The sequence below is a fragment of the Podarcis muralis genome, chromosome 14, assembly GCF_964188315.1.
Source record: "Podarcis muralis chromosome 14, rPodMur119.hap1.1, whole genome shotgun sequence".
Taxonomy (NCBI): domain Eukaryota; kingdom Metazoa; phylum Chordata; class Lepidosauria; order Squamata; family Lacertidae; genus Podarcis; species Podarcis muralis.
In genome coordinates, this window is record NC_135668.1 from 49,329,595 (window position 1) to 49,354,761 (window position 25,167).

The window sequence follows — 25,167 nt, forward strand, 5'->3', positions numbered from 1 at the left end:
AGCAACCTTTGCTGTTATCTGCTCATTTTGATCTGATCATTACAACGTTTTATTGCTGGTTTCCCTTTGTCCCCCTATAAAGTCATCTAAGGTAGTGGCTATAGCCACATCCTCCAGCAGTGAGTTCCAGATGTTAATTTCTGCTTTATTTGCTTGCTTGTTTTCTTTTAAAAAAAGCTTTGGGTGTAGTTTAACTCTTTATTTGTATAGAATAAAATTGTAGAGATGGAATGGACGCTGAGGATGATCTACTCCAACCCCTAATTGAATGATTGATTGATTGAATCTTTCTTTCTTTCTTTCATCTATCATATATATATATATATATATATATATATATATATATATATATATAACACCCACACACACCATATATATATATAATAGTCCATCTCTTCTGTGCTCTTGTACCTTTAAACAGATGTGTAGAAGAGACAGTTTCTGCAGGTATATCCCGTGCTGAAATTCCCTCTTCTGAGCAATTATCAGTGACTAATTTTGCCATCTACCCTGCAAAGAGGATAAAGGAACAACCTTAATTGTAGTAAAAAAGCCACCTTTAGCAGATTTGACATTGGCTAAACATCTGGCTACCTAGGTAAGCTGAGGGGTGGCTCTGACCAATTCGATCAAGGGGAACTTCTGAGTGGACAGGGTGAGAATTACGCTGTTTGCCATTCTTAGCACAGACCCTTTGCAATAAATGGGATGGTTAATTTTTATCAACCCCCCTTAATTTCAGTGGTGAATATCTAGGGTTAATCATACTCGGAGAAGACCCATTCTGAATATGACTTAGTTGGGCAAATTACCCAATGGGTCTTCCCCAATAATGATTGAAGTCTGGATCCAACTCTTTCTACTTTAAGCAATGGTTGGTTAGACGATTTACAGTTTCATTGTTTTTCTTTAGTTCATAGAATCACAGAATTGTAGTTCGAAGGAACCCCTCCAATGCGAGAAACTCAGCTCGTTATTAGCATGTTTTAAAAATTGCACGGGTGTAATATTTTTAAGGGTGCGTAAACAAATCCTTAAAATTAAATAACCTCATGCATTGTTTCCTTTATATAAAAAACCAGTTATGCTGAAGTTAATCTACTGTTACCAACGGTGTGGTTGAGAGTTGAGTGTCAGACCAGGAGAGCAGAATTCAGCTCCCCACTCAGCCATGAAGCCCACAGGGTATGACACTGGGCCAGTCACTGCCTCTTAGCCTAACCTACACTACAGGAAAAATTCCTTGCAGTAGCACCTTAAAGACCAACTAAGTTAGTTCTTGGTATGAGCTTTCGTGTGCATGCACACTTCTTCAGATACACAGCGTGTATCTGAAGAAGTGTGCATGCACACGAAAGCTCATACCAAGAACTAACTTAGTTGGTCTTTAAGGTGCTACTGCAAGGAATTTTTTTTGTTTTGACTATGGCAGACCAACACGGCTACCCATCTGTAACTGGAACTACACTACAGGGTTTTTGCAGTGATGAAGTGTATAAAGCAGAGAACCTTGAACTCTTTGGAGGAAAAACTGGGATATAAATGTAACAACAACAACAACAACAACAACAACAACAACAATTATTGCAAAATGATGCAAGGTGGTGTCAAATACCCTTTCCAAATTGCACATCCTTGGGTTCCTGAGCCTTCTGGGGTCCCCTTGATCAGACCATCCTAATGTCCCTCCCCTAACCCCCTTTGTGCGCAACAGGCAGAAATTCATCAGGTGCAACTTTCTGGGCATGCATGGTTGGGGTGGGGGCGAGGACACGACGTGTTGAATTTCCCTTTCCAGCTGCTCCAAGGCCTTCCTCCTCCTCCAACACTGAGCCTGCAACCGTGTCAACATCTGCTCGGAAGTGATCCCTAATCAAAGCGGGGCAGATTTCCTGCTAAGTAAGCGGAGCCGGGGACTCTTGCCGCCGGTGTTGTTGTGTCCCGCACACCCCTCCCGTCCATGGGGGGGAGGCGGGCCGGCCAGCCAGTTCACTTCCTGGGAACTGCAGGGGGCTGCCAATCAAGAGAGCCAGGGGGCGTTCCCCAGAGCGGAGGCTCCTCCCCCTGCTCTCCCTCCCAGTAGCAGGTTTGAGCTCCACTTCGCAACTTGCCTTCCCTCCACCTTACAGAGCCTGCTATGGACGGGAGGACGGCAGCCGGCAGCAGGCAGCTAGGAGCCCCCAGCCCATAAACGCCGGGCCGCTTGGCTTCCCGATGCGCAGATGGCTTCTCTTCTCGCGGAGTCCCCGGCAGCCTAAGGAAGGCGCTTCCACCTCCCAGCCTGTCATCCAGGCTCCTCCAGATTATTCAATTACACATTTTATTTTTTAAAAAAATCAACTTATTTTTGGCCTGGGTAGGGGTGCGTGCGTGGAGGGGGTTTCTCTAAGGAGGGGTTTGCGCGCGTCGTGGCCGAGATGAACAACCTCGCCTTCGAAGAGGCGTCTTTGGACGGCTTGGACCCTTCGCTGACTCTCCATGAATCCAGCGAGATTGACACGGCTCTGCTGAGCGACATTGACGGTGGGTACTGTCAGTAGGGGGGCGGGGGGGGGCTGTTTCTCACGGTGCCAACCGGGGAGAAGGGAAGCAGCTTTTGCCCAGTTGGTACCTGCAAAAAAACCGGGGTCTTGCATCATGGTGGAGTTAAAGTCGGGATCTGTGGTTTGGGACGAGGGTCCTAATTTCTGTGCAAAGGGAGTGCGATGGTTTTTTATTATTATTATTTCCAAAAGTGCCCTTTTGCCAAGATAGATAAATATCCAGCCAGCCTGTGATTTCAGCAAGAGTCAACTTCCAAATTAGAGCCTGATGTGTGCAATATTTCTCAAATCCTTTTTCCTAACCAGTTTGGATGAAGCGAGCGCGTCCTGAGCTCGCGCGCGCCTGAGAAGTGAGAGTTTGGGGAGCGTGTGTGTAGGCACGAGCCTGCTCCTCTCCCACCGAGGGATCCGATTCTCCTGGGGTGACGGGATCCCTTGAACGGATCCCGCCCCCCCCCCCACTCTTGCCTTCGCGAGCCATGTGCTTTTGTACCCCGTTTACCACCAGCATCTGGAAACAAAACAAAACGCCGCCTTTTGCCCATGGCAACATCACGCCGGGTGCCTTTGTGGGAGGACGGAGGATCGCTGGCTTTGCAGAAGGGAGTCACAAGGAGCCTGTGAGATTGCAAATATAATATCCAGAAATCCACCGCCTCCCCGTGTCCCTGGCGGGTAGCCAGCTGCTAAGGCTAAACGCCCCGCCCACTCCCCCCCCGTCTGTGTGTGTGTGAGAGAGAGGGGAGGGGGAGGCTGACGTCACGCCTCGGGTTACTGTCGGTCATTCCCTCTCTCCGAAGAAAGTTCAGCGCGCCTTTCGCGAGGCGCCGAGGTTTGCGCGCTGGGGCGACGCTCCGCGGCTCCTGCGCTTTCGCAGCGCCTTGATGTGCAAGGTTTGGGTTGTGCAACTAGGCTTGGCTTGCACCCAAGGGTGCCAACTTGAATAAAATATTGGGGAGGCCCAGGTATGCCTCGCCCCCCAGAATGGATCACAAGACGCGATGCGCACAAAGGCAATGCACATCAACTTGGGGGGGTGTGTGCCCCGGTCCCCTCAAATATTTTATTGGGGGGCCGAAGGGACTTTAGCCCTGGTTGTCGTCTCCTATGATCGCACTCCACCGTCTTGCCCGCCCCCCCCTTCTCTGCCTCGACTGCGCCTTTGCAAAACCGTCCCGTGCCAGCGTTGCTGGGTTTTCGTGCAAAGCACACCTCTTGTGTGTGCAGCTGTATGAGCATCTCTTAGTAATGCTATGGTGCTTTTAATGTCGCGTTGCAAAGTGCAAAGAGGGCAGGTCCCGACCTGGAGGCATATACAGTTTTTTGGTTTAGGTTCAGTTTCATTGATAACTTACCAAAAGAGAGACAAAAGTTCCTACCCAATACAAAGCATCTTTTCATAATACACCTGAGTAAAAAGAATACTTTCGAAATCTAATCTTAAAAAGAACAGAAGCAAAGAGAGAAAAGGAGTAAGAAAAGACGATGGGGAAAGAAAAAGGCTTCTGATTCTCTGTCCGTCAGCTAAAGATAGTATTCACTCATTGACCTCCAACTATTATATTTTATATAAGCCAATAATTTTTCAATCTTCAGATACAGATATTACAAGTATATTTTCTCTTTCAAGCAGAAATTCCATAAGAAGTTTCTAATCCTTAATAAATGTCAATAATGAGTTTCCTCTAATTAAGCACATTAACTTAACACCGTTAACATGGAATATATTTAAAGCACTACGACACCACTGTAAACAGTCATGGCTTCCCAAAGAATTCTGGGAGCTATAGCTTATTGAAGGGTGCTGCAGGCTGTTAAGAGGCCCGTTTCCCTCTCACAGAACTGCGATTCCCAGAGTTCCCTGTGAAGAGGGCTTGACTGTTGAACCAATTGAGAATGAAGTACATGGTATTGGGGCCTTTTCAGTGGTGGCTCCTCACATGTGGAGCTCCCTCCTCAGGTACACCTAGCACCATCTCTTCGTGGTTTTAGGTACCTGCTTAAGACGCACCTTTTGGGGGCAGGGTTTTGGAGGTGGAGAGACCTGATGAGATAAATGATTGCTAACGAGTTCCTGTGTCTTAAGGGCTGCGTAATCTTACGGATCCGTTTTTTTAATCTTATTGGACTCGGTTGCAATCTGCCTTGTAACTTGTGCAAAGGGCGGTTAAAAAAAAAATCACCTAAATACATAAAACAAAATATACTGTGAAAGTAGCAACACTGGTCTACTGTGCATGGTTGTTGTAATAGTTCCTAAGGATCAGGGAACAATACCCAAGGCTGCGACTCATTGCATAAGAGGCAAGAGTGCTCCAGTGCTCTGAGAGCTTAAGGGGCGCATTAGTTCTTGCTTTGGAGTTAGGATATAGTTGCAGTCAGGGAAAGGGCCCATCCCATTTCGCCACCTGAGGCAAATCACGGAAGTCCCCCCCGTTGCCCCCCTACTGCTGCCCCCCCCACACTTCTGGGGCTGCCAGAATGCCCCCTCCCCTCTTGCAGAACTCGGCAAGAGCCAGGGTGTTCCACAATTTGGGTGGCAGTGCCGCATGCCAGAAGCAGTCTTGCACATCTGCCGCCTGAGGCCGGTGCTTCAACCTGCCTTATGGGTGGGCCAGCTCTGATATTACTGCCTTGGAAAAAGACATGCTTACCGTTTCCTAATGCAGGGGTAGGCAACCTAAGGCCCGGGGGCCGGGTGCTGCCCAATCTCCTTCTCAATCCGGCCCACGGACGGTCCGGGAACCAGCGTGATTTCACATGAGTAGAATGTGTCCTTTTATTTAAAATGCATCTCTGGGTTATTTGTGGGGCACAGGAATTCCTTCATTCCCCCCCAAAAAAAATAGTCTGGCCCACCACATGGTCTGAAGGACGGTGGACCGGCCCATGGCTGAAAAAGGGGCCCTTCAGGCCTCTAACTGGCTGTTGGGAGTCTCCCAGCCCACCCAAACCACAGGCCACACCACCACAGGTCCCATGACAGTGTTTCTCCAACTTGGGTCCTCCAGTAACTGTTGGACTATAACTCCCATCATCCCTACTTCGCAGGACCAGTGGTGATGGATGATGGAAGTTGTAGTCCAGTATTTCCCAAACTTGGGTCCCCAGCTGTTTTCTGACTGCAATTTCCATCATCTCTGACCACTAGTCTTGCTAGCCAGGGATGATGGGAGTTGTAGTCCAAAAACAGCTGGAGGCCCAAGTTTGGGAAACACTGTCCTATGGGAAGGTATGACAGGCCAGCTGTTCCCATGCATGGGGGGACGACACAGATGATGTGCCCCCCATCTGTTGTTGAACTCCTATCAGCCTCTGCCAGCATTGCCAGTGGCTGAAGACAATGGGAGTTGTAGTGCTCTGAGACTGGCCTGTCTCAGAATCTCTGGGCAGCTTGTGCAAATATTTTGCAAAGGAACAGGAATGGCAACAAATAAATAGATTCTGCTGCTCCCACAGAAAGCTCCTGGATAACAGACTCAGCAGATGCTGGGCTTGCCCACTGTGGTGAGGTGCAACTATTTCTAAAGGGACATCTAAATGGATAGCTCAGTTGCTTAGAGCATGGTGTTGATTACACCAAGGTCCCAGGTTTGATCCCCATATGGGGCAGCTGCATTGCAGGGGTTTGGACTCGATGATCCACAGGTTCCCTTCCAACTTTACAGTTCTATGATTCCATGATCTATGCTCATAAATTACCACATGCAAATTTTATGCCACTTCCTGTTGTCTTTTTGCCATCTTTTTTGGGGGTGGTGTCTAGTGTTCATCCTGCTTCCAGAACTTCCCAGGTAAGAACAAGGGTAGAATAATATAATGCCCCTATTGACCAGTGCCGGATTTACGTATAAGCTAAACAAGCTATAGCTTAGGGCCCCACTTTCTTGGGGGCCCCCAAAAAAATTTAAGGGAAAAAAACTGGATGTACATTTCCAAAATATAAGATAAAAAACAAATAAAATAAAACATACATACAGCAACCGTGTTTTGTGTTGTGTTGGCTCCTATGATGCAAGTCATGGGCCCCGCCAGCTAGCCTGCTCCCTCAAATATCACTGGTTTGCTCCTTTCTATATATAGGGTGCCTACATTCTGCATGGACTGGTTGCATGGGAACATGTGCAAATGGGTTTAGATTAGGTCCATAAATTACCATATAGCATATATTCGACACAAAAAAACAGTGACAATTTGTTGTTGACAAAGGACAGCTGGACATAGAAAGGGCCCCATTACCTTCAGTAACTTAGGGCCTAATCAAACCTACCTAAATCCAGCCCTGCTATTGATACAGCAAAGGGTAACTGCTTAAGGGTCACTCTCCCAGCTCTTAGGCATTACTGGTGGTCCTTCACTGTTGCCCTTATGCTGCTGCTGATATTATTATTATTATTATTATTATTATTATTATTATTATTATACTGCCCTTCACCCAAAGATCTCAGGGCATAAAAATACACAATAAAAACACAAAATACACAATAAGTGAGAGTAAAGAGTAAAGCGAGAGAAAATACTGAATACTGGAGATGTGGATTCAAACCCTTGCTCTGTCCTTATGCCACACTGCTTATATCAGTCCCTTTTCTTTTAAAAATGTCAGAATGCTGGAAGAGGATATCTCTTGTCACCGCAGATCTGATCGCACTTGTTTTAAAACGGAGGCACTCAAAGGGGTTCTGCCAAGGTGGTGCTCTGGTTAGAGTATGTCAGGCTAGGACTTGAGAGACGAAGGTTCAAATCCCCCACTCAGCCATGAAACTCACTTGGGTGACCTTGAGAAAGCCGCTGCCTCTCACCTTAACCTACCTCACAGGGTTGTTGTGGAGACAGAATGGAGAGGGGGAGAACTTTGTACGCCCCCTTGAGGTCCTTGGAGGAAAAGGTGGGATATAAATGCCACAAGTAAGGAAATAAACATTCGCTGCCTGAATAAATGGTTACTGAGTAGGTTAGGATACCAGAGAGACTCTGGGTCTGTGCATCTGCATCCACATGAGAGCATGTCTATAATGCAGGGTTGAGGAACCCATGGGATGTTGGACTACAACTCCCATCATCCCTGGTGGCATGGCCAGGGATGATGGGAGTTGTAGTCCAGCAACATCTGGAGGATCAAAGGTCCCCCGCCTTTCCCTGATTTGGGAAATGGTAGCGGGTACAGGGGTTGATAATGGTTATATGGTTAGAGTGTCAGGCTAGGAGCAGGGAGACCCAGGTTCAAATTCAGCCATGAATTTGTGCCTTGGTCAGACCTACCTCACAGGGTTGTTTTGAAGATGAAAGGGGAGGAGAGGTATTCATGCCACCTCAAGCTGCTTGGAGGACGGGCTGAGTAAAAGTGTAACACATAAATAAAAATACACGCAGATTGTTCAAGAGTCAAAATTACCCCACCCCAACGCAGCATCTCTCCTCAAAGTAAAATACAGTGGTACCTCAGGTTAAGTACTTAATTCGTTCCGGAGGTCCGTATTTAACCTGAAACTGTTCTTAACCTGAAGACCACTTTAGCTAATGGGACCTCCTGCTGCCGCCATGCCGCCGGAGCACGATTTCTGTTCTCATCCTGAAGCAAAGTTCTTAACCTGAGGTAATATTTCTGGGTTAGCGGAGTCTGTAACCTGAAGCGTATGTAACCTGAGGTACCACTGTAAGGATGTTTGGAGACTGTGCGGCCAGGCAGTGTAGCACCAACCACTCTGACTGGTGGGCAGTAAAAGCCCTATAGATTGGCCAGATCTGGGAAAATACTGGGAACCTCCGCCTGCTCTTCTATCCTTAGCCCCATCTACACACAAATTTAAAGCAGTATCAAAGCACTATAAGCTGCCATGACTTCCCCCAAAGGATCCTGGGAGGTGTAGTTTGCTAAGGCTGCTGAAAGTTGATAGGAGACCCCAATTCCTCCCACAGAGCTACACCGAGTTCCTTGGGAAGAGTCTTTGACTGTTTCACATCACAGAACTACAATTCCCAGAGTGGTTCATCTGCCTGCCCTTGTGAAATATAATAAAGCTGTCTGTAATGCTCCCTCAGTAATTTGGCAGGGCTCTTTTGCAACCTGCACCTAAGAGCAACACTGGGTGTTACAGGACACAGTTGGAATTAGGCGCCTGAGAGTGAGTGTCCAATTTGATGCAGTTGTGTGTGTTTGTTTGTTTGTTTGTGTTTGTGTTTTTGTGTTGGATGGATTTGGTGCTAATCAAGTAGGCTTGGAGCTTGGTTGGTCGAATTGTGATTTCAGTCCTGACAAAGTAGAACTGTAGTACTTTAGACTCCATTTTAGAACAATATCCTAAATATACACACATACACACTGACAGAACAAGCACAGCTTGTTATGGGTGCCCCATAATATTCCACAATTGTAATAAATCAACCTTCTCATGTTTAATAGCTATACTTTGGAACTCCCTGCCTATTGAAAACATGCAGGCACCAGCGCTGAACTTCTTTTAGCTCCCACTTCAAATGGTTTTGCTTAGGCAATCCTTTTCAGACCTATAAAAGTTGCGTGTGTTCTCTTGCCTTCTAGCTAGTACTGATTTTAATCTTTTAAATACTTTAATACCTGTTGTTAACTGTTTCTTAACAGATGATTTCAACGACTGAATATTGCTTAGAACAGCTTAAAGGAGTTTTTCCTTGCAGTATATACATTTTATTAAATGAAATTTTAAAAATTATTAAATATATCTTATCTGTAGGTAGAAAATCAGGGATGCAGCTCAGCCTTATTGCTGTACTAGCTTACTACACACAGGGAGGTGTTTCAATTATTATTTTCAAATATTATTATTTTAGTGAGAGGGAACATTTAAAAAGGATTCCATCCACCTGCAATCCAAAGTTGAACTGTTCATCTGTCCGGAGTCCAACTAGCGATATGCCGTTGGGCTCCAGCTGCTATCAACCCCAGGCTATCTTGGCCAATACTCAGGAATTATGGGAGTTGTAGTCAAACATGCATCTGGTACCAATCCCTGACAGCAGAGGAGGTTGTCCCTGTTGGCAAGTTTGTATTGCTAATCAGCTGTTGGGAAAAGCCAAACACACCTTTGTGTTCTCAGGAGGTTACCTGGAGTCATCGCTTTTCTGGGGGCGGACTGTGACACGGGACAAAGGGCAGGTCCCATTTTTGGAAGTAGGGCAGAGAGTGTCTGGGGAGGCTGCCTCTGGCAGGACGGTGTGTTTGGGTGCTGCTGCTGTCTGTGCCTAAGTTCATGTTGGGTTCTTATTTTCCCCATCTCCTTTAGACAGATAATTCCTCTTGTTCCTTTCCACACACCCCCTCAGTGCCCTCCTTTTATGCATCTCCTTTGCCCATCCTAAACAACACAAGAGGTCCATTGCAACCAATAAATAAATAAATAAATAAATTGTGGATTCCCAGCCTTTCGGTCTGTTCAAACTCTCTTCTTAGTAAAAGACAGGTCCTTCTGTCTCTGAACCTTGCTTTCCTCAGTTTTCTTTGCTCAATTTTAACTCGTCTATGAATGAACCTTCTCCCTAAACTGTAGCCTAGCTGGATTTCCTGTAGCAGCAGAGAGAGTTGGCCGAGATGATTTTGGAGGACTATTTCAGCTCTTTGATTCTGGCAGTACTCTCCCTATAATGAAAATGTAGATCTTCTGTCCTTCCTCCCAAAGGACCCCAGGGTGGCAAACACATCTGTAATAAAAAAATACAGTTAAAAACAAAACATTTTCAAGCGGTTAGAAACATATGTAAACAAGGAAAGACAATAAACCATGTAGCCTCAAGGACTGCCTCTCCCCATTTGAAGTGCCCTAGACCCTGTGATCATCCTCTGAGGGCCTTCTTTGTATGCCTCCCCCCACCCCACCCAGGTGGCAACTTGAGAACAGGGCCTTTTCTGCGATGGCTCCCCACTTGTGGAATGCTCTAGCCAGGGAGACTCACTTGATGCCTTCATTATACATCTGTAGACACCAGGCGAAAACATTCCTCTTCAACCAGGCCTTGGGCTGATTAACATTCAATGTCCTTTTAAATGTGCTTTTTAATGTACTTTTTTGTTTTTATTTTGTATTTTTATGCTGTGGGCTGCCCCGAGATCTTCAGATATACAAATTTAATCAACACCAGCAACCAACCTTGTGTCTATATAGGCAAAGAAAGAATACAGTGATGGCATCTGCCTGGTGTCAATTGGCAGGGAGTTCCAAAGTACAGACGCTGCAACGCCAAAGGCAGAATAGACATTTATTGGCTCTTTTAGGAGATTGAAATGATCTAATCGGCCTGTGTTGGATAAGCTAATCCTTTGGGGCGGGTGAGCAGAGAGATGACAGGCTGGTGCTAGTTGGGATTGATCAATGTTTGCAACATCCTTGAAAAGGTGGAATTATATTCCCCGGATTATAATAATAACTTTATTTATACCCTGCCCTCTCCGGCAATCGCCGGGCTCAGGGCAGCTAACACCAGTAAAATCACAATAAAAACATAATAGGGGAGGGGAAAAAAAACAATTTAAAATACGGGTTGAAATACAATTTTAAATGCATCCTGATTTTAATAGTAGCCCATAGATCGAAACCACAAGGGGAGGGAAACATAAGGGTCAGACTGAGTCCAAACCAAAGGCCAGGCGGAACAGCTCTGTCTTGCAGGCCCTGCAGAAAGATGTCAAGTCCCGCAGGGCCCTAGTCTCTTGGGACAGAGCATTCCACCAAATTGGGGCCAGTACTGAAAAGGCCCTGGCCCTAGCTGAGACCAATCTAACCACCTTGCGACTTGGGACCTCCAAAGTGTTGTCATTTGTGGACCTTAAGGTCCTCCGCGGGGCATACCGTATTAGAACTTGGGACTGTTCAGAAATTGATCGGTCACAAAGCAAGGAAAGTATTCCTTCATACAACACATGATCAAGGGAAATAATGACTGCATGATTTCGACTGTGAAAATTGTTGTCAAGAGTTAAGTCATGGATGCTTTAGTTGAGATGCCTGCATTGCAGAGGGTTGGACTAGATGACCCCTGATGGCAGAGTCAGTGTTGTGACAGAGACTCACGGAGGCCACATTTGTCTGGCAACCTTTTGCCCAAATTTAGGTCTGTAACAGTAAAAATGGTTCCTTCTTTTATTGCAGTGCTTGGTGCAGCGATGGCTCAGTTTGCTTGAGGTTTGCTGGGATTGCCAGCTTTTTTTAACCACCCCAGCTCCTGCGCAGCTTAATCTGCAGAGGCTGGCTCAAAGTTGTGGGAGAAGGAAAGCTTTTTCCACTGGTTTTCTTCGTAAGACACTGTGGACACAGGAATGAGCCAGAGTGGGTGTCTTTGTGGCTGTTTCACAACCTTATGCAAGACAGATGGAAGGTCTTTGTACAAAGTTTTGTTGTTGTACACCAAGCTGTTAAAAGCACAAGAGCAAGCCAGGAATTGGATTAGAGGCCCCTTCCGCACCATACATTTGAAGCACTATTATGCCCCTTTAAACAGTCATGGCTTCCCCCAAAGAATCATGGGAAATGTAGTTTGTTAAAGATGCTAGGAGTTGTTAAAGGTAAAGGGACCCCTGATCGTTAGGTCCAGTCGTGGCCGACTCTGGGGTTGTGGCGCTCATCTCGCTTTATTGGCTGAGGGAGCCGGCATACAGCTTCCAGGTCATGTGGCCAGCATGACTAAGCTGCTTCTGGCGAACCAGAGCAGCGCACGGAAATGCCGTTTACCTTCCCGCCGGAGTGGTACCTATTTATCTACTTGCACTTTGACGTTCTTTTGATCTGCTAGGTTGGCAGGAGCTGGGAGTTGTTGGGAGTAGTTGTTACCAGAGCTACAATTCCCAGAGTTCCATCTGAAGGTAGCACAACGGGGTCAGTGTGAATTGCTGTTAAGCAGAAGGTTGGTGGTTCGAGCCCACCCAGGGGCAGAGTTGTGGGCAGGATTCTTGCATTGCCGGGGTTGGACTAAATGACCCTCGGGACCCCTTCCAACTTTATAATTTTATGACTCAGGGAATCAAGGTCAGGTCAATATATTTTGACACCCAAGGCAGACCCCAAAATGGTGTTTTGCCAGAAAATAAAGAATGAGTTAAGATCTACATCAGGAACAAGGGAGAGGTGGGGCGGAATAAAGATCTACATTGGGATCTGTTGCCGCTGAGAATCCAGCTGCCTCCTCTTGCCTCATGGATGGGCTGTCCCTTCTGGGAACTGTAGCTCTGTGAGGGGAATAGGAGCCTCCTAACAACCCTTGGCGGCATGGCGCTGTTGTCTAAACCACAGAGCCCAGGGCTTGCCAATCAGAAGGTCGGCAGTTCGAATCCCCGCGATGGGGTGAGCTCCCGTTGCTCGGTCCCTGCTCCTGCCCACCTAGCAGTTTGGAAGCACATCAAAGTGCAAGTAGATCAATAGGTACCACTCTGGTGGGAAGGTAAACGGTGTTTCCATGTGCTGCCCTAGTTCGCCAGAAGCGGCTTAGTCATGCTGGCCACATGACCTGGAAGCTGTATGCCGGCTCCCTCGGCCAGTAAAGCGAGATGAGCGCCGCAACCCCAGAGTCATCCGTGACTGGACCTAACGGTCAGGGGTCCCTTTAGCTTTAACAATGCTCAGCACCCTTAACAAACTACAGCTCCCAGGATCCTCTGGGGGAAGTCAGGACTGTTCAAAGTGCTTGAAATATATGACGTGGATGTGGCCTGAGCGTGTGTCTGCGCGCATAGCTCAGTCGGTTGAGCGTGAGACTTTTTAATCTCAGGGTCCAGGGTTCGAGTTCCACGTTGGGAAAAAGATTCCTGCACTGCAGGGGGTTGGACTATGGTAGATGACCCTGGGGTGGGGGGTGTCCCTTCCAACTCTTACGATTCCTCTTGAAAAGGGTCCGGCTCCAGACGGGTTAAGCCTGTGCAGCTGACCTAGAGTAACCCCCCCTCGGCCGGCAGGGAAAGCGTTAATCTGCCATGCCCGGCAGTAACCCCGGGTGCCATTCACCTTGGAGTCTGCAGCAAGGCTGAAAGACCCAGCGCCAGGGTGGTTGGCAGCCGGGCCGGCCCTGATTGGCCAAGCAGGATCACCTCATGCTAAATCCGTGATTCACAATTCCACCCTCTCATTCCAGCCAGGGAGGGGGGGGGGAGGAGGGAAGAGGAGGAGGAGGAGGAGGGGCGGGGGAAGAGGCTGGCCAGAAAAGAGGAGGGAGGAGGAGGGAAGAGAGTTTAAAAAAAAGAAAAAGAACTAGCAGTTCCCAGAGTTGTACTTTTTGCACAGCGAGGCTGCCAGACCAGGGCACTGTCTGCACGTCCCCGTCCCCCCACCCCAAGGTGTGGAAGAAGGGTCAGGGGAGGGCTGCCTTTGGACCAGCCAGGAAGGATGGATTGCACTTTAGAAGGTACAACTTTCCTTTCCAGGTGTAGCTTCTGCTGTCTGCTTGGCCTCCTCTTCTGCCCAGGTGGTGCGGAAGAAGGATGCCCGTGGAAGAGACGCTAGGATCCTTTCCACTCTCCCTCCGCCCTAGAGAACAACTCTGGATTTCAGGCGGAGGGGGCATAGCTGTCAACTTTTCCCTTTTCTTTGCGAGGAATCCTATTAGGAATAAGGGAATTTCCCTTAAATAAATGGGAAAGTTGACAGCTACGGGAGGGGGCAGGGTGGGTGAGTGGTATAGCAAGGGCAGGCGAAGGAGTTTCGTCTGAATTAGGAACTTTCCAGATTTGGTTACAGGTTGGTCTGCTGTAGTTGAAACAAAAAAGAAATAAATTCCTTCCAGTGGCACCTTAGAGATCAACTAATTTTGTTATTGGTATGAGCTTTTGTATGCATGCACACTGAGGGTACAGATGCCAATAGAGGCGAAGGCGTTTCCTTTTCGCCCTCCAAAGTTGTCATGGCTTTTGGAAACTTACCTTCCTGTTTAACCCCTGAGAGTGAATGAAAACACAGTTTTTTAAAAAAAGTTTTTATGAAACAATTGTTTCTATGCAATTTCCTGCTATTGTTTGCAGGCTGGGCTATAATATTTTTTAAAAACAAACAAACAAAACTGCAGGCTTTTTGCTAAATTTTAATCTGCTTCAGTGTTTCAACTTTTCGTATGTTTTAAAGTTGTGTTTCCCCTTGGTTCTCTTGTTTCTATCATTTTGTAAACTGCTTTCAGGTTTTTCAGCAGCGCATCGATTTTACGAAATAAATAAGAAATAAAATTTGCTTCTGCTTTTCAGAAGGGTGGAGAGCGGTACCAACGCTCTATTCTGAAGATGGGATGGGGCCCTGAGTGCTGTCACTCTGATAGCATCCATGTGTGCTGGCATTCCGATAAGTATCAGAAGTTTGCCTGAAGGGGTTTAATTTACATAGGGCTTTGTGGAGCATGTGCCTTAGTTTAGTGCTAGGTAGATTTGGATAACTGAGCTTTGCAAAATGGACTAGTCTGTTGCACATAATTCTTCAGCCCTAGGATGGATGCCTGGATCTGCAGAATGCTTAATTCCCATCCTGCATCTTTGCAGAACCTTCCTGGATTTTTATTTTGGAGCAGCACTGAGCTGACTTTGGATCCATCCACACTTTCGCTTGACCCGTGTACCATCAATTCCCCTGGGTCTGAGAGCTTTCTTTGTTGTTCTGTGGCTTTTCCTTGCCTAAACCCAATTTTACCTGCTTAATTGAAGCTTCGTTAAGCAACACCTCGCTGTGGATTTTCCGATTTAGCAAGGTAAGATCAGGGTTTTTTTTGCAAAGCATAGCCGCTGAGCAATGAGAAAAGCTCCTGGTCCCAAGGGAATTACTCGATACGCAATGCATTCAACATATCGGTCAATCAAAAACAGTATGGACGAGCCCTTTTGGGTGGTTCTGCTGGAAATTGCAGGTTGAGATTTGCTGAAGTTCCTGAAATAAAATTTCCAGAGCGGTGCATTGAAGACAGATTGACACCAGCACAGTTTCCTGAGGGCTGTCTTGTGTTGTGAGTTACTTTCGTCAAGGTGTTGTGTGTGGCATAGAAAGCCACATTATACAAGGCCAGGCTATTTGTCAACTCTGATGGGTTGCTCAATAAAGATGTCGACCCAGAGTGCAGCAGCAGCTGTGAAAAAAGGCAAATTCAATGCTAGGGATCATTAGGAAAGGAGTTTAAAACGAAACCACCAATATTGTGCAAATCTATGACGTGACAGCATTTGGAATATTGTGTGCAGTTCTGATTGCCTCACCTGAAATGGGATATTGTGGAGCTGGAAAAGGTTCAGAGAAGCGCAAGCAAGATGGTCAAGGGAGTGGAACAACTCTGCTATGAAGAAAAAAGTGCAGCATTTGGAGCTTATTAGTTTAGATAAAAGATGCCTAAGAAGTAATGTGATAGTTTGTGAAATTATGCATGGCATAAGGTTTTTTTTATTTCCACACAGTGCATAGTTAACCTGTGGAACTGCTTGCCACAGGAGGCAGTAGAGGCCACATAGCTTGGATAGCTTGCAAAGAGGATTAGACAAAATTCATGGGGGAGAATAAGGCTTTTGGTGGCTACTAGCCATATTGGTTATGCTCTGCAACAATGCTTCTGAAGGCCAGTTGCTGGAAACCTCTGGGGGTGGGGGAGAGGACTCTTGTGGCTGAATCCTGCATGCAGGTTTCCCTTGGGGACATGTAGTTGGTCACAGTGAGGTCAGGATGCTGGAACTAGTTGGACCATTGGCCTGATCCAGTAGCCATCTGTTCTGTTCTGCCCCAGTGGGTACTTTACTGCAATACTCCCCACCCCCCAACTGACATTCCAAATACAGTGGTACCTCGTGTTACAGATGCTTCAGGTTACACATTTTGCTAACCTAGAAATAGTACCTCGGGTTAAGAACTTTGCTTCAGGATGAGAACAGAAATTGTGCTCCGGCAGCGCAGCAGCAGCTGGAGGCCCCATTAGCCAAAGTGGTGCCTCAGGTTAAGAACAGTTTCAGGTTAAGAACGGACCTCCAGAACGAATTAAGTTCTTAACCCGAGGTACCACTGTATAGTCCTTTTCACGTAGTCTGCAATCCCGTTCTGGCTTGACCCAGACCTGCTTGGCTTAAACAGGGCTGCCTTATCACAAACCTCCAGCCCCTATGCTGCTGGGCATGCGAGATGCAAAGAGTTATTGGTGCAGGATACTGATCTTGAGGGACGCGGGTGGTGCTGTGGGTTAGACCACAGAGCCTAGGACTTGCCGATCAGAAGGTCGGCGGTTCAAATCCCCGCGACGGGGTGAGCTCCCGTTGTTCGGTCCCTGCTCCTGCCAACCTAGCAGTTCGAAAACACGTCAAAGTGCAAGTAGATAAATAGGTACCGCTCCAGCGGGAAGGTAAACAGTGTTTCCGTGCCCTGCTCTGGTTCGCCAGAAGCGGCTTAGTCATGCTGGCCACATGACCTGGAAGCTGTCTGCGGACAAACGCTGGCTCCCTCGGCCTATAGAGCGAGATGAGCGCGAAACCCCAGAGTCGTCCGCGACTGGACTTAACGGTCAGGGGTCCCTTTACCTTTACTGATCTTGAATGTGGAGTAGTTGGTGATGTGACCAAAGGTTGGCAGAATTGTGCTGCGGCAGCATTGCTGGAGGTTGGCACAGGTGGTCGTTGGTCACAGGAGGTCTTAACTCCATAGCTGTGATGGTTGAGAGATCAGATCCAGGCACTCCTGAGAGACCCACAATCTTGGGGATGATCCTGCCAAGCCTTGGCTCACACAGTGAGCTTCAGCCCAGACGGGCATCTGTTTGCCATGTGATCTGCTGAACGGGAGTTGTGAAACTGGGTAACAGCCCAGGAGGCAGACATCCTAGAAAGAGGTGGCAAAGTTCTCTTTTGTGTCTGAATATAAAGAGTACCTGTCACATAGCCAAAGAGCTTTCTGGATTCTGTTTGAAGTGGTATCATACTGGTGAGAGCTGGGAGGGTCCACTCCCTTTTGTGTGAGACAAAGTTTAAAACCTACCTCTGATAGAGTTCTTTGTGATTTTCTCTCCCTCTCTTTCCTCTTTCTCAATTTGTTTTCTTTTGTTTCTCCTTTTCCGTTTCCTCTTTATTTAAATTAGTTTTTTTATTGTTCTGTATGTGGAAAAGTATCAATAATTGTTTTACTTTTTAAAAAAAATAGAGGGGTACCATTGTGCTATAAAGTATGGTGCAATTGCAGCCCTGGTCTGTGTGCCCATTTTGCCTGTTCGTAAGGAAATTCTCACAGACCCCAGACTCCTAAGTACAAAGAGAACCCCGTCTCAAGGCTACCTTCCTTCTGTATGTTTTGCAGACATGCTTCAGCTGATCAACACTGAAGATGGAGACTTCCCTGGTCTGTTCGAAGCGTCGTTCGGCACAACTGTCACCCCAGAGCCCAATCCACATGGGCCCAGTTTGTTCAGTGGCTACCTGGAGGCCGCAAACTCACCTTCCTCCAGCTTGTTCCAGGTCCCAGCTCCACCCCCACCCAGCTTCCAACCAGTGACGGCAGCAAACTCGAACACAGAGCCCACTCCGATGGACATCAAGGAGGAGCCTGTCCTGTCGACGGCCAGCCAGCCTGCATCTCGGCTCCCACCGACCAGGATGGCGGCTCAGAGTTTTGTCCCGGCACCCCAGACCCAATTCTCAGCGCAACCTATGGTGGGATTCCTGAATCAGAGCAGTGTTTCCGGTGAGGAGGGCGGCCCCCAGGCTTAACTGATTTCAAAAATTAAACTATTGTTTGATGTATCACAGTATTTTAATATTTTTTTGGAAGCCACCCAGAGTGGCTGGGGGGGCCCAGCCAGATGGGCGGGGTATAAATAATAATAAAAATATTATTATTATTATTATTATTATTATTATTATTATTATTATTAATTATTATTATTATTATTATTTTATTGTATTGTTTCTGTTTGTTGTTTTGGAGTGTGTGTCCTTTGAAGGTAGGATTTCTTGATTTTAGTTGTGCACAGAGCCAGGCAGATTGATGGCGCTGTATAAATAAATGTTAATAGTAATAATACAATAAGAGGGGGCTGGGCTTGCCAACTGACCAAAAAGCAGCAGCTGGGTGTGCTCCTGTGCCATTAGCAGCTGCCACATCTTCAGGAACTAGCAGGCGAAGTTTTTCACACTGAGGAGTCGTGTCTTTCCCTGCTCACACTGAGGAGTCGTGTCTTTCCCTGCTCTTTTCCCTGCTTAACACCAGGCAGCTGTTAAAGGCACAGCTACAGGGACCTGTTGAAAAGTTGGCGGCCCTAGAGGTGATTTGATGCTGCAGAGCTCCTTAGAAGTCAACGGATGACAGTCCCCCTACTTCTTAAATGCACAGGGGCTTGTAATCGGCCCCATATATAAATTAGGGATTAGGAAACTGTGGCCTAAAGATTTCAGAATTAGAATTATTTGGATGGGGAGGCCAAACAGCCAAAAAAGACTGATCCATTTGTTGGAGGACAGACAGAAAATTGTGAGTGGTTGGGTGGGGAGCAGAGTGGCTGGAACCGTCAAGAGGAGCACTCGAGACTGCACCATTTTGTTGCAGTTGCCAATGATAAACAGATCATTATCCTGATCTGGAGGACAGAAAGGGATCTCAGAGGGCATCAGAATCTACTTTGGGAACCAAAATGGGTGAAGGCGTTCAGCGCTGGGGGTTTCAAATGTGCAAATGCTTTCTGTCTCGTTCTGTTCATGGCCACTGGTCATGCGAAACCTCCCTGTTCAGTGGTGGTCTACCTGTGAATACTACTTGCCAGGGAGCTTGGGGTCTTCCTGGAAGCATTTCACAGGCTGGTGGGAGAAACGGAGGATGCCGAGTTACATATTCCTTCATTCTGCTTCAGTAGGGCTGCTCTGCTGTAGTGCAGTGGTTAGAGCATTGGACTAGGAGACCAGGGTTCTAATCGCCACTGGGCCATGGAGCTCTCACTGGGTGATGTTGGGGGCCGGTCTTTTGCTTGCAACAACAGGGTTGTTGTGGGGATTAAATGAAGGGGAGGACCATGAGCTGCTTGGAGAAATGGATGGAATATGGATGCATTTTAGAAATAAACATGTTTCTCTCTCAGCTCCCCAGCCAGGAGGGCATTCTCAGCCCCCTCCAAACACCCAAGCCACGTCGCAGCAGAACCAGCCAGTGGCAATGCAAACCCAGCTCCAGAACATCGCTCCCCAACAGATTCTGACTCCCCACAGTGGATCCCAAGTCGTCCAGCGCCAGATCCAGCAAGTGCCGGTGAGCAGGGGCTGCGGGGGCCCTGGATCTGTTAGTCCTCTCATGGTGTAGCGGTTAAGAGTGGTGGACTCGTAATCTGGTGAACCGGGTTCGCTTTCCTGCTCCTCCACATGCAGTTGCTGGGTGACCTTGGGCCAGTCACACTTCTTTGAAGTCTCTCAGCCCCACTCACCTCACAGAGTGTTTGTTGTGGGGGAGGAAGGGGAAGGAGATTGTTAGCCGCTTTGAGACTCCTTCGGGTAGTGATAAAGCGGGATATCAAAGCCAAACAACTCTTCTTCTTCTTCTTCTTCTTCTTCTTCTTCTTCTTCTTCTTCTTCTTCGCACTGACCCCTCCTCTCTTCCCACAGGTCCTTTTGCAGCCTCACTTCATCAAGGCCGACTCTCTGCTTCTGACAACTGTCTCGGGAGCCCAGACCTCTGGCATCACCTCTCTGGGGACCACAACGGCCGTCCAGTCGACATCACTACAGATGCCGGTAATTAGTTAATGAATTGTTCTGTCTTGTAATATCTGTGCACCGCTTGACGGTAAACGACAACAACCACCTCAACACGGTTTACAAAAAGATAAAACCATAAAATCGAGGGTTGCCCAGTCCATTTGTTTTTGGACTACAGTTCCCATCATTCCTGACCACGGGTCCTGCTACCTAGGGGTGATGGGAGTTGTAGTCCAAAAGCAGCTGGGGACTCAAGTTTGGAAAACCCTGGGCTTAAATGACCCACAGGGGTCTTTTCCAACTCTACAATTTTTTTATTCTATGATTTACAGTACAGTCGTACCTTGGAAGTTGAACGGAATCCGTTTCGGAAGTCTGTTTGACTTCCAGAACGTTCGGAAACCAAAGCGCAGCTTCTGATTGGCTGCAGGAAGCTCCTGCAACCAATCGGAAGCAGCAGAAGCCTTGCTGGACATTCGGCTTACAAAAATTGTTCAAAAAATGGAACGCTCACTTCCAGGTTTTGATCATTCGGTAGCCGGTTTGTTCAGGAGCCAAGGCGTTTTGTGGCAGCTAGACCTGTGGTGACAGGGAGTGGCTGCCGAGACCACAAAACACCAGTCCTGAAAGACCTAAATTGGCTCCCAGTTTGTTTCTAAGCGCAATTCAAAGTGTTGGTGCTGACCTTTAAAGCCCTAAACGGCCTCAGCCCAGTATACCTGAAGGAGCGTCTCCACCCACATCATTCTACCCGGACACTGAGGTCCAGCTTCAAGGGCCTTCTGGTAAGTCCCTCACTGCGAGAAGCCAAGTTACAGGGAGCCAGGCAGAGGGTCTTCTCGGTAGTGGCCCCCGCCCTGTGGAACGCCCTCCTGTCAGATGTCAAGGAAATAAACAACTATCTGAGTTTTAGAAGACATCTGAAGGCAGCCTTGTTTAGGGAAGTTTCTGGTGTTTTATTGTGTTTTTATATTTTGCTGGAAGCCGCCCAGAGTGCCTGGGGAAACCCAGCCAGATGGGCAGGGTATAAATAATAAATTATTATTATTATTATTATTATTATTATTATTATTATTATTAAAACAGTAATAAGAAGAATGTATTGGGGGAGTGTCTTTGCCTGATTCAAGGAAAGGAATTACGCCCCCCTGCAACTGCTCCTCCTCCCTCCTCCTCCCTTGCAGACACTGATGAGTGGGGGCACCATCCTGGCAACGGTTCCTCTGATGATGGATACAGACAAGCTGCCCATCAACCGCCTGACTGCCGGGAAGCCGCTGGGAAGCCACGGCAAGGGCGAAAAGCGCACAGCCCACAACGCCATCGAGAAACGGTATCGCTCCTCCATCAACGACAAGATCTCCGAGCTCAAGGACCTGGTGGTGGGGTCGGAAGCCAAGGTACGCCTGCAGGGACCTTTATTTTGGGTGCGCAGCTGTCCCCTGGTTGAGGAGGTCTCTTCCTAGAGAAGCCCGCCGGAACCCTACATTTGTGGCTTTGGTTTGGCACCGTTTGGGTAAATGTGCTTAGAAATAATTCTCTCAGGCTTTCAATTTATTTCATAAAATGTATATTATTATTATTATTATTATTATTATTATTATTATTATTATTATTATTAGATTTGTATACTACCCTTCATCCAAAGATCACAGGGTGGTTCACAACCTATACCGCTTGACTGTAAGAAAAATTATAAATCTCCAAGTGGGTTACAAAAGTTATGAAAAGTTAAGAAACGGCTATTTACAGCATTAAAAAAATATTGATGATGAGCGAAAGACAAATTAAAACTCATGCCAACATCGTACTTAGCTGGGTGAGCTCGGTTAAACAAGCCTGCTTTTAGCAAGTGCTTTTAACATATTTGAATATTTTTGAAAGGTTTTGTTTTAATCTCTTTGAAATATCGATATTAGTATTGTTAGCCTTTACCTTTGCTAGTGGGGGGTTAGTTTTAGGCTTTGTGAAGCTGCCTTAACCCCCTCTTTCTGAATTTGGTTATGGGTCTTCCATTGGCACTTTCACAGGTGCCCATAATACCTGTAACCGCACCTGTAAGAACTTACTCGTGTAATGTGCCGACACTTTGCAACTCTCTGCCTGTTGATAGCAGGCAGGCAACTTCCCTGTAATATTTTCATTGCCTGCTGAGGACATTCTTATTTAGACAAGCCTACCCAGATGTCTAGAAAGTTTGTAGGCGTTCTAACTTGTTTTAGTGTACTCTGTGCTATTGCAGTTTTAACTTTCTGTACGTTTTAAAATTTGGCGGTCATTTTTAGCGGTAATTTTTTGGCTTCATATCTTTATAAACCGCTTTGAGGTTTTCTGCAATCAAGTGGTATATAAACTATAGGAAGTAAGTAGGGGCCATATATTGAGTCAGTCCATACAGTCCATCTAGCTCAGTATTGTCTGCTCTGACCGGCAGTGACTCCTCAGAGTTTTTTCCCCAGCCCTTCTTGGAGATGCTGGGGGATTGAACCTGCGACCTTCTGGATGCTAAGCATGTGTTTTGCCACTGAGCTATGGTCCCTGCCTCCACTAGGTGAGCGGGTGGCACTGTGGTCTAAACCACTGAGCCTCTTGGGCCTGCCGATCGGAAGGTCGGCGGTTCGAATCCCTGTGACGGGGTGAGCTCCCTATGCTCTGTCCCAGCTCCTGCCAACCTAGCAGTTTGAAAGCAAGCATGCCAGTGCAAGTAGATAAATAGGTACTGCTCTGGCGGGAAGGTAAACGGCGTTTCCGTGCCCTGCTCTGGTTTGTGTCACGTTGTTTCGTTGTGCCAGAAGCGGTTTAGTCCTGTTGGCCACATGACCCGGAAAGCTGTCTGTGAACAAACAGCCTGAAAAGTGAGATGAGCACCGCAACCCCAGAGTCGCCTTTGACTGGACTTAACTGTCCGGGGATCCTTTACCGCTAGGTTTTGCTCTCTGTTGGTTCTGGAGCTTAATTGGGGAGGTTCAGCCATATTGGGTGGCATCAGGGCCGGATTTACAGTAGGTTTGATGAGGCCCTAAGCTACTGAAGGTAATGGGGCCCTTTATATGTCCAGCTGTCCTTTGTCAACATCAAATTGTTGCTGTTTTTTGTGTTGAATATTTGCCCTGTGGTAATTTATGGACCTAATAGGTATCTAAAGCCATTTGCACATGCAGAATGTAGGCACCCTATATATAGAAATGAGCAAACCAGTGATATTTGAGGGAGCAGGCTAGCAGGTGGGGCCCATTACTTACATCCTAGGAGCCCACACAACACAAAACACTGTTGCTGTACGTATGTTTTATTTTATTTGTTTTTTATCTTACATTTTGGAAATGTACATCCAGTTTTATTTCACTTTAAATTTTTTGGGGGCCCCCAAGAGAGTGGGGCCCTAAGCTATGGCTCATTTAGCTTATACATAAATCCGGCACTGATGAAAATGTTTGCAGCAGCCAACTTTTCCTGCATCTTCTATTTGATGCCACACCAGGGGAGAGCCTCGCTAACCTCCTTGGCCACATAATGCCTCCTTCCAAATGTGGCAGGGTCTCTTGTCTAGGAAATGGTGGGGTTCTCCATCCAACTGGTTGTTCCTGCCCACTCAGCCTGTTTCTCCTTCGCTTGGATGATTTTGCTGCCATTTTGGGCAGCTGTCTCCGAGGCTTGGGCTACCAAAGGGAACGATTCCTCCTCTGCAGCTCTGGCTGCTGTTGCAAGCGGCTCTCTGGCGGTGCTCCAGGAAAGAGTTTGTGGCTCGGAGATTCTCCCGCTTGTTGGCTTTGATAGGGCTTGCGCAGGAGAACCTCCCTCCTGAGAAGAGGATAGGTCAAAGAGGAACCCCTCCGAGCCTGTCATTTCCCTCCGCTCACCCTCTAACCGTGCCAACCTTTCCTGTCCGTTGGCAGCTGAACAAGTCGGCCATTTTGCGCAAAGCAATCGACCACATCCGCTTCCTGAAGCAGGCCAACCAGAAGCTGAAGGCCGAGAACATGGCCCTCAAAATGGCGAGCCAGAACAACAGTGAGTTTCGCAGCCTTCGGCCCCTTTTGCAGATTGGAAACTGCAAAAGTTTGGGCTTTTGGAGGGGAGGGGAGGAAAAAATCGCGAGGGACCCCCAGAACACGTGCTGGATCCTATCAATACAAGGATCCCAGGTGGTGGTCTCTCATTCATTGGTGGTTTTTAAACAGAGGTTGGGTGGCCATCTGCCAGGGGTTCTTTGCTGTGATTTGTGCACTGCAGGGGGTTAGAATGGATGACCTTTGGGGATCCCACCCAGTTCCCTCCGCTCTGCAATTACATGATTCTGTGACTGTAGAGAGGAGCAAAAGCGTGGTTGCCCTGGGGGGAAACGCAAACAGCTGCCCCCTTCCGAATCATTGATGTTTCTTGGGTGGAAGCAGAACTTAATAATAACAATATTATTATCATATGACTAGATTGCCCCAGCTACTCTGGGCGGCTTCCAGCAAAACATAAAAACACAATAAAACATCAAAAACTTTCCTAAACAAGGCTGCCTTCAGATGTCCTCTAAAAGTCAGATAGTTGTTGATTTCCTTGACATCTGACAGGAGGGCGTTCCACAGGGCGGGCGCCACCACCGAGAAGGCCCTCTGCCTGGTTCCCTGTAACCTCACTTCTCGCAGTGAGGGAACCACCAGAAGGCCCTCGGAGCTGAACTTGCTTTTGGGTGAAGCGCATTTCTCTCTGTGGTGACCATGGATTCTCCTTTTGCTCTTTCCGCCTGTCCTGCTTCTGCAGAGTCCCTGAAGGACCTGGTAGCCACATGTGGTGGCAACACCCAGGACTCAAAGGAAGGGATCAAGCTGGTGGACACCCTGACGCCACCCCCGTCGGACGCAGGCTCCCCGTTGCGTGGCAGCGGCAGCCCCCTTTCGCTCAGCGGCACCAGCGGGAGCGACTCTGAGCCGGACAGCCCCTTCTACGAGGAGACCAAGGTGCGACCCCAAACGGGAGCAGGAGGCGGTGGAAGGG

At 47.5% G+C, this 25,167-nt stretch overlaps 1 protein-coding gene across 2 annotated transcripts in view; it reads left to right on the plus strand.

The window, feature by feature from the left end:
- The first annotated feature begins 2,079 nt into the window (after positions 1 to 2,079).
- The window catches only part of SREBF1 (sterol regulatory element binding transcription factor 1), a 44,202-nt gene continuing 21,114 nt past the window's right edge, over positions 2,080 to 25,167 (plus strand). Inside the window, exons 1-7 of one of the 2 annotated variants that reach the window (XM_028705739.2) lie at positions 2,080 to 2,523; positions 17,798 to 18,181; positions 19,569 to 19,735; positions 20,086 to 20,214; positions 21,363 to 21,578; positions 24,075 to 24,189; positions 24,934 to 25,130. In XM_028705739.2, the coding sequence (XP_028561572.2) occupies positions 2,418 to 2,523; positions 17,798 to 18,181; positions 19,569 to 19,735; positions 20,086 to 20,214; positions 21,363 to 21,578; positions 24,075 to 24,189; positions 24,934 to 25,130 (1,314 nt within the window). In that variant the 5' untranslated portion in view covers positions 2,080 to 2,417. Of the gene's footprint in view, positions 2,524 to 13,752; positions 13,908 to 17,797; positions 18,182 to 19,568; positions 19,736 to 20,085; positions 20,215 to 21,362; positions 21,579 to 24,074; positions 24,190 to 24,933; positions 25,131 to 25,167 lie in introns of those variants that run through there. The other variant, XM_028705740.2, reaches the window with a different exon arrangement.